Source organism: Hippocampus zosterae, chromosome 7 (assembly GCF_025434085.1).
Source record: "Hippocampus zosterae strain Florida chromosome 7, ASM2543408v3, whole genome shotgun sequence".
Taxonomy (NCBI): Eukaryota; Metazoa; Chordata; class Actinopteri; order Syngnathiformes; family Syngnathidae; genus Hippocampus; species Hippocampus zosterae.
In genome coordinates, this window is record NC_067457.1 from 14,476,488 (window position 1) to 14,492,181 (window position 15,694).

At 42.0% G+C, this 15,694-nt stretch overlaps 1 protein-coding gene across 1 annotated transcript in view; it reads left to right on the plus strand.

Moving 5' to 3' along the window:
* The first annotated feature begins 244 nt into the window (after nt 1–244).
* Nucleotides 245–15,694, plus strand: part of nxph1 (neurexophilin 1) — a 33,633-nt gene continuing 18,183 nt past the window's right edge. Inside the window, exon 1 of the mRNA XM_052071283.1 lies at nt 245–707. Within this exon, the coding sequence (XP_051927243.1) occupies nt 654–707 (54 nt within the window). The 5' untranslated portion in view covers nt 245–653. The remainder of the gene's footprint in view (nt 708–15,694) is intronic.

Here is a 15,694-nt window from a genome sequence, read left to right on the forward strand (position 1 = left end):
CGGGCTTCTCGCTTGGTTTACTCGCCATTTTTTTTTCTATGAAAGTGAATTCTTAGTAAGAAGTTAAAATAATATGTCGAAAGAAACCACAATTAGTATGTGCTTGATTTAGCAAAAAAGCGAAGGCATTGTCCACGTCTTCTTGCTTTGATTAGTCTATTTGCATTTGAAATGTCTTTGCCTGCCCCCCACCTCCCTTATATCGCTACTCGACCCCCACCCCCTTGAGTGAGAACCTCTCCGCTTGTGTCGGAGGCGCGCGATATAAAGCGCAAAGCTCCCTTGTGTCGCCTCCACAGCGGAGCTTTCAACATCACCAGCAGCCGGACAATCAGAAGCTGACCCTGCACCCGACCATGACCACCGCACTCTTTTTCAGGCCTGGACTAACTCTTAAGTAACTGTTTGAATCGCGACCCCTTAATCTTTAAAACACTCCGCCAGCCTCTCTTTTTTTTTAGTTGCATCCGTCCTTGCCTCCTTCTATCCCTTTTCAAATCACAGCCCGCGGTCATGGGTTGCGCCGTGTCCTTTTTACCCCGATTACTTAAGGACTTGACCGTGCAGTGAGGTAGACGCCGGGTGGATTTATGGTCCGAAGAGTTGCAAAGAGCATCCGAAGGAAATTTGTGGAACTTTGAGCAGCTTGGAGGATGCAGGGGACGTGTCGGTGCGCCGTGTTCCTCCTCACGCCTGTACTTTACCTGGTGAGTTGAACACTTGCATACTCTGTCTGGACAGAACTTTTCCACTCCACGTTTTTTTTTTAATTTTTATTATTATTTTTTGTGGAAATATAATTCAAGAGAACATTTGCTACTTTCATGTCACGTCAATGTGAGGCAGGGATATTTTTCTGAGTTGAAGTCGTCTGTCTCTGCTCATTCGTTAAAGTCCGACGCTGTCTCCAAAAAAAATAACGTTGACCTTTTTATCTTATCTGCATGATTAGATTCTTATTCGCACCCCTTTTAATCGTTCTTATTTTTATATATATTAATTTGATACTATTTTGGATACTTTTCGAAAGTGTGTGATTATATGTGTCAAGCGGAAGTGGCCATTTGCATTCAATGCAAAGCGGAATTGTAATAAAATGTCCTATTTTTCAAGCACCCAAACTTTATTATTACTATTATTATTATTTTAAATGTGGGGACAATACCCTCTCAGAAATAACCTCAGGACAGAAGCGATGTCAGACCGTCTCACGGGGGCGCCACAACAAACCAAATGTCGATATCGGTTCCCCTCTGCCTCAACAGACAGAGGGAACGTCAGAGCAGATTAGATTAAAATCCCGCTGTTCGTCCATTAGTCTTGCTATTTTATTAAAGTCCAGTCAGTCATTGTAAAAAAATGGTGGAGTTTAAATCGCCTGGTAGGAACTTGTAGAATTGTCGAGGGAACTCAAGACAGTCTTTAGTCTTTGTCTTCACCGACAATACCATTTTAAAATCCCCAAATGTAATGGTGTTTTTTTTTGTGTGAATTGTGTGGTTGTGTTTGAGGATTCACAAATTAAGAAATCTGTTTTTCTGTATTCTTCTTTTAGTATTTCGATTGAAACAAATACAATAATATCCTGTGTGTTTCGTGCATGCATAAAACATGTAGTAGGGATTTACACGACTGTTTTTTTCTATACCCCTATTTTTAAACAGCCTGAAAAAAATCGATAAAATTTCGCCATTATAGTACACTTTTATTTATTAATTATTATAATTAAATATAATGTCCTGAATGTTTTTTTGCTCTCCAGTGTTCGAAAGCGTATTGCCTTTTCACACACCCGCATGTCTTCTTAAAAAAAAATCATTTTCGAAAAACAAGTTTAGATTTGTTTCTGATGTTCACAGCACGTCTTTTCCAGGCATTTCAAATAAGACTAAGACGAACAAAAATCCCCCCCCCCCCCCCCCCCCAAAAATACTTAACAACCCTGAAATAAGTGTGGTTAAGGAACTGTACACTCGTGTTTATAAGCGCACACACTCTCTCTCAACTCAACTGTATTTATAGAGAACTTTCAAACACACACACACATGCACACACGGACAGAAAGAACCCGGTGTGGAATGAAAGTAGAGCCTATTGTGCTGCACCGGAAGAGCGTGCCTTTTCGCAGCAGCGAGGATTAATCCTGAACTTTGATGGTTTTAATTCATGTTAAAGACACTTGTATCTCCTTAAGCCGCTTGTCTGAGATACGCACCTTGACCCCGATAGCAGCTCAAAACCCAGGTACAGCCAGAGCAGTCTGGCAATCAGAGTGCTTCACTTATGGGCTCACTGTTAAATAAAGAAGGCTCATTATTCCTGGACATCAAAATCCTTTCATGGCGTTGCCAGGATTTGGTCCACGTGACTATTTATTTACTAATTACCACACAAACTAAGAGCAGTTCCGCTTACAGACTTGATCATTTCAATTTTTTATTCTTTGGTATAATTTCCAATATGAATTGCATCTGCAAGTGAATCAAATTTCAGTATCAAACCTTTTTCTGGTATACAGTAGTTGAGGAAAGCGATGCCAATAAAAAGTGAAATCATTTGAACCCTTTCAGGGACGGCGGTTACGAGAGTGGCCAGCTACTCACGTGTTGTTTTCTCTTATATTAATTCATCTTAATGTCACAGTTGTGCATCAGCCACTACAATGGACTCTTACGTGTGTTGCCATCCATTGCCATTATTTTTTTCATACCTAAAGACTAATAAAGAATCCTAAAGTAGGTTATTCTTATTTGTGCATGAAAAGGTGAATGTATTTATTATGAAGCCACTATTTTTATTTTTGTCTTTTAAGTCTTTTTTTTTTCTTTCAACATTTCAAATATACAGTAACCTCTTATCACAACCTACTCGTGAATCGAATTTTAGGCAGGACAATATTTTCGCAGCATCTCATGATTGTCACATAGAAAGTCAAGACTTAAACGGAGCGTCTTCATCACTGACCATCTGTCATCCAGATGAGGAAAAGAATAAACTCAAGCAACGGGAGGGAGTCTTTGTTTGCCACTGCGCCACTGTCATTGGGCCTGGGTTGGGGGCAGTGACAGAAACTTGCATTCAATTGTTATTTTCAAACTGTGCAAATGTGGCCTGCGGAACCAAGCAGCCAACACAACATATGCCGGCGGGGGGCTCACACATACAGTACTTCTAAAGCAACGCTCAGATGACAGGACCCCCCTCCCACCACCTCTTTCCACTCTATTTCAGATCAAACGACACAAAGAGTATTGTCCTTTATTTATGCTATTCATTAACTCTTTACTGGGTTACATATAAATAAGTAAATAATACGCCACTTAATAATATTCATTGGCTCAGGTGTCCAGATAAGTTGATTGTGTAAAAGTTAGAGACCATATGTGTATGTGTGTGTGTATCTACAGTATATGTGTGTGTGTGTGTGTGTGTGTATGTAATATATATATATATATATACATATATATATACACACACACACACGTGTGTGTGTGTGTGTGTGTATACATTAACCTTGTTAGAGGTACCGAACACAACCAGTTTATATGTATGTTCACCCCAAACACTTCATTTGTGAAAAAAAATATGATTTTTTCAAAATTCAAGACATAAAAAAAAGAAAGAAAAGTACATGACCAAATGATATTTTGTTGTTGTTTGTTTTTTAAATTGTACAATGTACTATCAAGACAGGTGACGACTGAGTGAACTAAATTTCCCGCAGCACTGATTGGACAAGCGATGTCATGTGATCACCTGCAGCCAGTAATAGCCAAGCGGGCGCGTCATTACGAATTGACATGTTGAGTCAGGTGTGTCTTACCCTCCATGGCAGAGGCTCCGTTGAACCTCTGAGACCGGTTCACTGAACCCTGAGGGTTTGATCGAACCCAGGTTAAGAACCACTGAGATATTTATATATGTATACACATAATTTTCCGCATGCATCGAGGTGCTAATTCGCTGCAGCATGAGTGTGTCACTGTACACCAAAAAAAAAAGCTCTTTCAATGAACTTGAAAAAAAATATGGAAAGAATTTCCACATCATGAAATGGTTTCCTTGAAGCAATTGCATTTGTTTATCTGAATGTGTTGGGGTTTGGTCAACCTCATTGATCATTTGGTTCATTTACCTGAATTATGAGGATTCGATCCAATTTAATTGACTTGGGTTTGATGAACCGAATTTCATCAGGGTAGTACAGTTTATTGATTCAGGTTAGGTTTCTTAAAATTAACACAGAGAGAGTACACTCAGAGCAAATCCAAAACAAGCACAGGTGGAAATTCTAACTCCACACACAACAGGGCCAGATTTGCACCCACAACCTCAGACCTGTGAGGCAGACGTTGTTCATCGGTCATCCACGGTGCCGCAAGTAACATTGTCACGGCAAACAGTACATTTGTCTAGTTTTTCCACCACTGTCAGATCACCACTTGATTTGATTTACACCCAAAAAAACAATTACTGATTCCCAATTCTATGTCATATTTGAAGAAATGAAAACGGGCAGCCAATATAATTTTTTTGGGAGTGTATCCTTGTCTAGCCCTTATTCAAGGCTGACTGCTCGAGTGAGCCAGCTGGATCGTTATGCCAAACACCCCCCCTCCCCACCCCATCTGATATAATAGACTTGTCAATATGAACACAATAAAACACGGAGTTTTACCGATGCGTGATAAAGGTATAAATCCAATTTAATTTGCGCTTCCGGATTAAGCTGAAAAACAATTACATGACATGCAAGCGTATAAAGATCATCTTAACTTTGATAACAAGTAACAACGTGCGAGAGGTGAATATTACAGTAAGTCGGCTGGTTTTAGACACACACACACACACACACAACAATGCGAACTTTTGAAGCAAAACAAGTCACCGGGCACTTGAGTGCAACTCAGGAAAATCTTCAATCTCATTCAGTACCAACCAATTCTGGCCCAAGTCTGAAAAGATGTTGAAAAACATCTTTGGGAGTGAATGAGTTTTAATTTACCTCGCAAGATTATTGTGCCGTTTAGATCGTATCGATCCACACATCCATAAATTTACCATCCACAAAATCTGGACGAGACACATTCTTTATGTATGCAGCCTACAGTATTATTCACAGAGAAATGAAATAAATACAACCCAACAAAATAACATTAAGCGGTAATGAAAAACAAAACAACAAAACCTTGATGAAAGTAATAATGCATGTATCCTCATGACAAAATAATCAACGAGGGTGTTCCAGTTTCGCAAATCACATGGTCAGCGGTTACTATAGTGGACAGCTTCTCAGGTTATCACATTATTATTGGAGCATAAATGGGTTAAACTTCAGCCCAAGAGCTTCTCTTTATCGATGCAAAAATCTACGGGGAAGCATTTGAAATTGACGCATCAAGGTGACTCCGGCTTGTTAAGTGCTATACACTACGTGAACCCGTAACCTGTGCTATCTGATCCGTGAGTCCGGGTCCGTCTGATCTGAGGGCTGCCTCCCCAGGGGCATTCACACCCACCCGCAAACCAGCCAGAAACAACATTTGACCTTCGCTGGCTGGCTATTAAGTCAATGATAATAGTAGTCTACCTACTGTGGAGAAAGAAATCAGCACTCTAATCTCCCGTCTTTGTTGTTGTTTTTTTCCCCCGCATGCATCGTTGCGAGGACAATATTTCACATCCAGATGGGGGGCAAATGAGAAAAATCTGGCTGAGATTTGGATCTCTGAGGATTGACTCTCCTTGTAAATAGAAGTCAACACAAATGTCTGGCTGTTTTGGGAGGGATGGGGAAGGAGGGGGGGCGGGGTCTGTGCACGAAAGCAGCCAGCGTCTATGATTAATGACGCTAGCCTCTATTCTCTTATCCGTTAGCTGGTCCAGATTTTCAATCGTGTTCACAGTTCAAAGGTCAGAGATGGAGCTCGCCGTTGAAGGGCCGTGTTTAAAAAAAAATAAATCTCAGTCAAGCTATGACCCAGGTAGAGAGGCTACAGAAAGCTCGCTCGCCCATTTCCCCTCACTGCAATCCTTTTATGGCTAAAGGGTACGGCACCTTGATAACGCCGCTTTCAAGCAGTCCTGAGAGAGAAGCGTCTCTGAAGGCAGAAAACCATGAGATAACCTTATCACACCTTCTTTGCATGCCCAGGTATCCAAGTGACTCCGGACTCTACCTTCTTCTCGCTTCTTCGAAAGCTGAAGTGACGCAGCACGTTTTTTTTCCCCGACACTTACATTGATGTCTGTATTTAAATGAACTATTTTTTTATTGATTGCGGTTTAGCATCGGTCTCGACAGCCAACATCCCTGCGTGAGAAACAGACAGCGCCAGAGTGGGACTCAGTTTCGACTTCAGTTCCCAACTTTTTAAATGAAATTTTTTTTAACCTTATTACTAAAGTGAAACTCCTCTACAACGAAATCATGTTTGCAGCAAGAAATTTTCACAACAGGGGGGTTTTCACAGAAGCAAATTTGTTCTCCAATGTAAACACATACACACATACTAAACGTATGTGTGTACCGTATTTTCACGACTATTCGACGAACCGTACGGTTGGGCGCAGTCTCATTAATGGGTGACATTTCTGTATTTTACACATAGACAGACCGCACTGTACCAATGGGCGCAGTTTTGCAGTGGTAAAACATACGCCAGCTTAAACATACGGCATGCATGCGCGCACGCTAACACGTTAACTTGAAGCATACGGTAGCATGCCAAGACATACAGATACAAGCTAAAAACAAGTTTTTAAAAAGGCAACGAAAGCAGAACTGAGTTCGGGTGTATTTTATTTAGCCATCTTACAATGTTCTCACGTTTTTCGATCAATCATCACCCAGAAATCCATCAAAGTCCTCATCCTCTGTATCAGAAGCAGAGGACTGCACATCCCAGTTGTCATTGAACGCATCACATGCTAGTGTGAGTTGCTACGCATTGCCGAGCGGAAAGAAGGAGCAGCAACAGCAAAGTCAACATTTCTCTCGTGTGAAGCTTTCCCACATTTGAAAGTAAAGAACAGAGCGAAACATGGTGGCAGCGCGTGTGTGTGTAGGAAGAATTGAACAATTGTGCAAGTACCGTAATCCATCAAAAACGCCGCGTTCCCTCTCGTTGTTGCGTATTGTGGCGTAACTCGCCCAGCGCTGCCTCTCACTCTTTGTAAAGTTGTGTTTGCCATCGATCATCCATTGTTCCCATGCCGTTCGCAACATTACTTTGAACGCCCGGTTGATTCCGATGTCCAGCGGTTGGAGTTCTTTAGTCATGCCTCCGGGAATAACGGCAAGCTCAGAGTTCATTTGCTTGACTTGGTTTTTCACCGCTGCTGTGAGATGGGCACGCATGCCAAAAGCATAACCGGTGGCTTTAAGTTTGAACTGAGCTTCGTAGGCGTGTCTCTTTGTCGAATTTATTTTCAGGGGTGCTTAGAAACCACAACCGGAGTTGTTTCGCAACAATGCACATTGCCACACTCTATACAGGTGTTGGTAACTGCTTGCGACGTCCCTTTAGCGTCCACTTACACGCCCACCCTTCACCATTGGCGGATTGCTCCCCAGCTTGCCTGTCTTTTCTCTCTCTCTCCCTCTCCATATATGTATATATACACGCGCACCCTTCCCTGATTGGCCGACTTCTTTCCCGCATGCCTGGCCACAGTCACTTCCGCCTTTTCTCTATATAAACAGCGTGTCGGCTGTCAGTCAGATTTTGGAACTCCGTGCATACAAAGGACGCTCCGCACCATAAGGCGTCCTGTCCATTTTGGAGAAAATTTAAGACTTTTAATGGCGCCTTATAGTCGTGAAAATACGGTACTCTTTATTTTTATTCCAATAGTGCATAAGTGTTCCGCCTTCGCCGCGCCCCCGTTGCAGTTAGACAGACAGACAGACAACTCCTTCAATGACCAAACTATTGATATTTCCAGAGATTTATTCACCAGCGAGTCAAAAAGGTGTAAAACTGGAACAGACAGACAAAAAAACACTAACAGGTTGCAACGTAAAACGTGGTAAAACAACTGATCTGACATGTGACGAACGCGTGGCTACACTAGTGTAGCTAACGCTAACGAGCTAATACACGAATGTGCTAATCGCTGTGCATAAATGTGAACTAAACAATAGAAACGCCCCACAAATGTAAATCCACGGTGAACACACCCCACGAATTAATAATATGGCATACATTTACATAAAATATTTACATACAGGCTGTGCTTGGCCTACAACACGAAGTTGCAGTCCATCGTTCGGAGGTTCCCCGTGCAACGGTCACCCGCAAGTGTCTCACTCCACAACGTCCGGTATGCCCTTCACAATAACGAATTAACCTTACAAAATAAAGCAGCTCTGTAGTTATAGAAAATAGGAAACAAATGTACTATGGCTTATCAGGAGCCAGAACAATAAGTATGAACATACACATATTTGATACACATAAGGTCAGTGTAGAAAGAAATTGAGAAATTTATGCTCAGCATTACATCAATTTATTGGATAATGTCTTTTGTTTTGCTTTCTCCGTCTTTCATTTTGATCACTTTTACCCTCTCTTCCAGCGTCAGAGCTCTTCTTGTCTTAACTGCTTGACATCCAAAAGTTCTGTTTTGTAGGCATTTTAGCAATGCATCGTTCTTTCTGCGGCTGAAACTAACCATAACAAATACTGTCATTGTCAAATGTGGTGGTTGCTGTTGCCATTTCCGAACTAAGCAGTTGAGGTCACTGTTGGATTAGACTTCGTTGTAGTGAATCTCGTCGCGAGGCAAGAGCAGAGAAACATATTTCGTAGAACGCAACTGGGTTTTTTTTTTCGTTGAATGGGGGGCAGGAGAGTGGGAATAGTGTTGATGTATGAAGATGTTCTCACATTAGGGGGTATTTTTGCCCATGTAGGTTTCGTTGAAGAGGAGTTTCACTGTACTGCCCAAAGACAGCTGAGATAGCCTCCAGCAGCCCCCGCGGCCCTCTTGACGAGAAACGGATTAGAAAATGGAAGGCTGGATGGATGGTGACTTTAAAATAGCTTACCTTTCGCTCCAATGATATTCACATCATATTTGATCAAAAGTAAAGATAACCTTTGAATGCACTTGCAAGCTCACAATCGGTGTTCATTTGAGCAAGTATGACCACATAAACAGCTAAAATGGGCTAAAACACTTAATTCCGAACAAGGCAGATTTAGCAAATGCTGTTACACTAGCAAGCATTTACGCCGCTAACGTCTGATTTCCTGTTAGTGTCTTGTCCAGGGTAAACCAAGACAACTAATGTCTCTGTGTAGCAAGATACAAGAAACGCTGTTAAATGTCCAATTTCCACTACATTAGCGCTCTTATTTGGAACCGACTCACTCCACTTCCACAACACTACCTAGCGGACTGACGCTAACGTTGCGATGGCACAGATGTCTTTTAAAAAATATTATGCATCTTGAATGTGTTATTTTTTCTACACGGAGGGGGTATTATATTTACGGTGCTGTTCTTTCTGGTGGCTTTTTAAACATTTGTGACTTCGTGACACCCTGAGTAACAAAAAGCGATGTGAAGTACTGAATGCAGAGTGAGTGAATGGAGATTGAAATGTTGCCAATGCACTGCGTTTGCTGATTTTAAAATGAGTCTGCGGGCCGGAGAATGTAAATGTGCGGATTGGAGTGGCGGCCCTGAGCAGTGTATATTTAGCAGATTGGCCCACCGGGAAATTGCCAGAACGTCCAGATTACCAATCTGGGCCTGGGGACAGATATTAACACTTATGCTATTATGCGTCAAAACGTGTTTCTTCCAAATGTCTGAATTGCTGAAAAGTGTCACACTAATGCTCTCTCCGTATATATTTGTAACTGCATATGATAGTGCTTCATTCAATAAACCTCCATTAGGATCATTTGGGTCAGGCGAGACCAGGTAGATCAATGTATTAAGAGCACAGCAAAATTATTTGGTCAAGAGCGGCAGAAAGACACACGGAACGCAGCATGAGTTCTGGCACTGACTGAGTTCAGCAATCCAAGAAGTGGATTTGCAATGGCCCCCGTGATGGATCACCCTGCTTTCTAACCTGATGACTGGCTCGGCTGACCACTGAAACAGAGCAGGTTGAGATATTGCACTCCCGAGGGGAGGATACGGAGGGCATCGGGACAGAAGGAGAAAATGTTTCCCTCCACTGCCTTGGCAGCGTTGATTCTTCCATCGGAATGCTGCCTACCGCTCAGCTCGACAGCTAGAGCACCCACCAGTGGGAATTCCAGCCATGTCCGCGATGGTCCCCTTTTTTGATCTTCCTTTACTGTTATGTTACAGTGACTGGCCATGCAACGCTTGTCACCGCACGGACAGACATATGGATGATTTGAAGCAAACTGTAAAGAAAATATAAATGATTGACGAGCGCGTTAAAGGGTAACCCAAAACTAAAATGAGTGTAGTTCACTTTGGTGTGTACTTTAAGGCTGACAAAAAAATGGTTATAGCTCATTGCATGTTTTATCATAAATATTTGTGTTCTGTTGTTGGGTTTTATTCGTCCCATGTGTTTCACTTACCGGTACTTGTGTTTAATTTCATGGCACCGTAAATTAAGGACCGTACAATTTTGACTCCCCTAAAAATTGTATTACTTATTCAAAGCACACTGCGATTGGCTGGCAACCGATTCAGGGTGTCCCCCGCCTACTGCCCGAAGACAGCTGGGATAGGCTCCAGCATCCCCCGCGACCCTCGTGAGGATCAAGCGGCTCGGAAGATGAATGAATATTCAAAGCACATTTGGATTATTAGTTTGATTACATAACGCTCATTCTTAATTGTTTCATTTTCATTTGACTGGCAAGGAGACAGCAAACAATGTTTATTGGCATCTTTCTGCTAAATTGTAAGTAACTCAGATGGACATTTTTAAATGCAATTGATATATCAATTGACATCACTTGAAATCCAGTTGAAAGTTACTGAATAATTAAATGGTTAATTTGTACTCATCTTTAACCCTCTTACTTATTTCCCGCATATATTTCTCAGATCCATGCAATTGATTTGAAAAAAAAAAAAAACCCGTCAGACTCCAAATATTACTTGCAAAAATATATCGACTCAGCTTGGGGCGGTCGTTTTTTTTTTCCATTTAAAATATTAGGAACAGGAAAATGGCCACAGATGCCCTGGGGCAGGCTGACGGAAGCGTGGCTGCCAGTGTGTGCCCTTCTGACCACCACAAAACGTTCACACCCAGTCATACACCAGTGTGAGTGATTCGTCTTGCCCAAAGACACAACAACACGTGACTCTAGCAGAAAGGAAATTGAGCTGTCAACCCTTAAGGTTCCTCGACGAGCCGCTGTACCTCCAGAAACACGACTGCCCCACATACAGCTGCTGGCATATCAGTTCTAGAATAACAACATAACCAGCCAATGAATTACTTTTTTCCTGTTATATTTTAAGGGTATTAAAGTGTTTTTTTTAATATTGCAGAAGTAAGATAAAAGTGCCAGTCATGCAAGTACTATAAAATGCGGGTACACATGCATTCCAATAAAAAAATAACTATATTATTATTATATTATTTCCTGTGTGGAGTTTGCATGTTCTCCCCGTGCCTGTGTGGGTTTTCTTCGGGTACTCCGGTTTCCTCCCACTTTCCAAAAACATGTATCTGAATCAGAATCCTCTTCATTGGCCAAGTATGTAGAACACACAATGAATTTGTCTCCGGTAGTACAGCAATAACAAGCAATTATGATAAACAAAGGACATGACAAATAAGTATGGAAAGACATTCTGTATGTAAGGGTATAGTTGTGCGGTGCAGTGGCGGATGCTGGTCTGTCAAGGACGGGAAGCTCAATTTCGGCCTGCATCATAAAATGTGTCCGTTTATTTATACATGGATTCTACTCTCTGTTCCTTTTCAAGAAAATGATCTGGGACCCTGTCATACCAACAAGGCGTCTTTTCCAGGGACTTAACTAGTGTCCTACAACTACAGCAACTACAATAAAAGCCAACAGAAATAAAATATTAATTTGTCGCTAGTCGTTTTCAATAAAGAGAGTGTCATTCAATGCATTGGGGCTACTCTCTAGACGCCCAGCGTCTGTGCTGTAGACACTCAGCACAGTGAAGCTGTGGGAATCCATGAGAAGAGAGTCGCGTTATAACCAGTAATAAGAAGCTGATTCGGAAAAAAGTTGAGCGCGTTGTAGCGCATATTTAGTCAATGACATGTGCACACAATTGTATGTACACACATATATTTGATCACTTACTTTTTCACATTTTAGGGGAAGCTGAGCTTCCCCTGCAGTCTGAGAGCAATCACCTCTGGTGCAGTGGTACCACCTAATGACAGCTGTGACACAATGTGCAAAGTTTCAAGCAGAGCTAAAGTGATCAGTGGTAGAATACAATACTCGAACAGTTGTGGAGTCGGTGCAGATAATCATTGCACTATTTTAAAGTGACCAGTCGCAGTACTTGTAGTACAACATGTATGCAATTGTGTAGATGTCCTTGAGCTCTTTAAAGTGTCTGGTGCTGTGGAATAGAGATCAGTGACAGTGGTTAAACTAAGTACGGGGATGGTGGGTTAATGGAGCACTCGACATTGTCCTAAGGTATGATTGTGAGCGCTTATGGGTTTTTTTTTATTGATGTGTGCTCTGCGATTGGCTGGCAACCGGTTCAGTGTACCCCGCCTACTGTCCGAAAACAGCTGGTCCAGTTTCCGGCACGCCTGCGACCCTCGTAATGATACACGGACAGATTTACATATTATCGTGGCAGTGAGTGATTAAATTTTTATTAATTTTTTTGTTATTTTATGACTTTCGATTTGTAATGGTAGGAGTTCTGACGTTTAAACATACAGGTCTGTTTCGGGGAAAACAAAGTCGTAGTGCTGGCGGTGACAAAGCTCTTAAATAGTTTCAGCATATTGTCGATACAATGAATGAAACATTTGTTGCAGTGCAGTTTCATTGCATTGCAAATGACGGCAATAAACGCAAAACAATTATCGCTCGAATTGCTAATCACAAGTGACTATCATCATCAGCTCTTGCTGTGGAAATCATTCGTTCATCTAAGTGCACATAATATTGTGGCCATTGATTTTATGTGGGTTACCAGCAAGTCTTTTTTTTTCATGGAACTTAACAACTGATCAAAATGCAATTGCCACTTGTCAATAATTTGGAACTCCCTACGAGTACCTCGCCTGGATTAAAAAAAAAAACGACACACAATTACATTTTATGAGAACGAAACCCTCCAGGGATGAAGCATGTGAAGTACTTGATAAGAAATACAATATCTTTGCAAGGAAGGTAGAGTTTTCTCTAATCAATAAATTAGAGTTCAGGTCAATGTCCCCTTTTTAACTTGATGAGGTCTACATTGATGAGTGACTCGGCGTCTCTGAGTCCTTATCAGTTTCTCATTGTGGGGACATGACAGGGCTTATAGCAACCCCTGCAGATGGCAGCTGTATCGATTTGCAGAATAACAATTCAATTTGGGGTCGAAGGACAGTTTTGCGTTTCAGGGGAGGGCCTGGTGTACAATAACACCTCGGGGAATAAATTCCACGAATGATGATTTTGTTTCAACCTAAAGTCAGATTGCATAAACAGATCAGATGACACTCACTGTTTATAGATGACAAAGTAGTACATGCGTCACAATTAAAACAAAAATCAATAAATACAAATATTTTTGAAACAAAAGAATTGACATTGGATAATTGACATCGGGTAATTTCCCGCGGCGCACGTGATGATCTCTCACGGCGGATTTATGTGCCGGCAAACTGGTTGAGAATCACTGCTCTCAGGTGTTCATTGTGTCATTAAATAGACATTAGAAAACAAATAATTAGTAGTTTCATGCTGTTTTGCTTGTGAGGACAATTGTTTGTAGAATTACATTAAAAACTGCGAAGAGTGAGTTCAGGAAAGATTCAGACATTGAGTGTGAACATTTGCGAACATTAGCGTAACTTGAATTGATGTTCAAAAGGTTTGCCTCAATTAAAAATGTCTTCACATTCAATAAACGACGTCGACATTTTTTTTTCATGTGGTAATGGTATATCAACGTAAAGTTGGTGTACAAAGTCCCATTTCCAGAAATCCTCACTCCCGTGTTCTCAGTGCTAGCGAAGCGTGTCAAAAGGCTAATTCAAAATTAAACACTTGTGTTATGTTAGCAGAGTTTTCAAGTGTTTATTTACTTAAGGTAGTTGAATATCTGCAGCATCAGCATCTATGGGTGTAATTATACTTGCAAAACTGCCAGAAAATAATTTTATAGCGGTGAAAAAAAGAAAGGCATAGCAGAGAAAGTTATATGTAATAAGATGCAATAAGGGGTGCCAAACACCAACTACTGCTTGACAGGGCATTCACCCAAGACTGTAAAACCGGACGCACCCAACTGCACACGGCCTGGGTTGACGACTAAAGGCCGACAACTCAATGTAACTCTAGCGTGCGCAGGTGAACGTCAAATGTGTCATATCCCAAGGAGATGCTCTGCCCCCACTGCTGTTTGCAGAGGCTTGAATCCACTCAGCCAGATCATAACCAAGAGTGGCTTCGGGTACCAGTTCAGAAGTGGAACAATGATCAAGCCACCTCCTCTACATGGATGACATTAAGCAGTATGCCAAGAAGTGTGACATCAACTCCCTTGATGCACCTCACAAGCATGCACGGCGATGAAATTTTGGCCTTGTAGCCTGGCCACTGGAAAAAGGTACAAGGCACTTATCTCAAGACAAGAAAGCCCCTTAGAAGGGGGCCTTGGATTTGTGAGCCTTATGAGCGCTATCCATCCATCCATCCATTTCCTGATCCGCTTATCTTGCCACGGGCCGCGGGGCGTGCTGGAGCCTATCCCAGCTGTCTTTGGGCAGTCGGCGGGGGACACCCTGAACCTGTCGCCTGCCAATTGCAGGACATACAGAGACTAACAACCATCCGCGCTCACACTCACAAGGACAATTTAGTGTGTTCAATCAGCCTGCCATCCATGTTTTTGGAAAGTAGGAGATAACTGGAGTACCCACAGAAAAGCAGGGGTGTCAAACGCATTTTCGCCGCGGGACACATTTTAGTTACCATTTCCGTTGGAGGGCCATTATGACTGAAATCATAAAGAAATCATAAAGAAGTCAAGAATAACAGTTTATTCAACTATTGTTTAAGTTACTGGAATGACGTGTTTGGCAACAAGAAAATGCTTGCAATGTCTCTCTTATTTACGACATTTGTGAATTTGAAATGTTGGTACATATTTCGCAAGCATCATGGAAGTTGCCAGGTTTGATTTGCTTTCGCGGGCCACATAAAATGGCCTTGAGTTTGATACCTGTGATTTAGAGTGTCTCATTATTCAAACTACACACAGGGAGGCCAGAGCCAGAATCGAACCCTGCACCTCTGCACTCTGAGATCGACGCGCGAACCACTTGCTCACCGGCCGCCCCTTTTGGGCTCCAACCATGAGAAAACAACAAGCCTCCAAGAATGCATCAAGTAGTCGGCACCCCAGGGACGACATGCTTAATGAATGCATCAGGCAACCAATGCCCAGTAAGGAGAAGGAGCCAGATGGACTGTCACGGAAAGACAAGCCTCTGCATGGCATGTACCTCCGACAC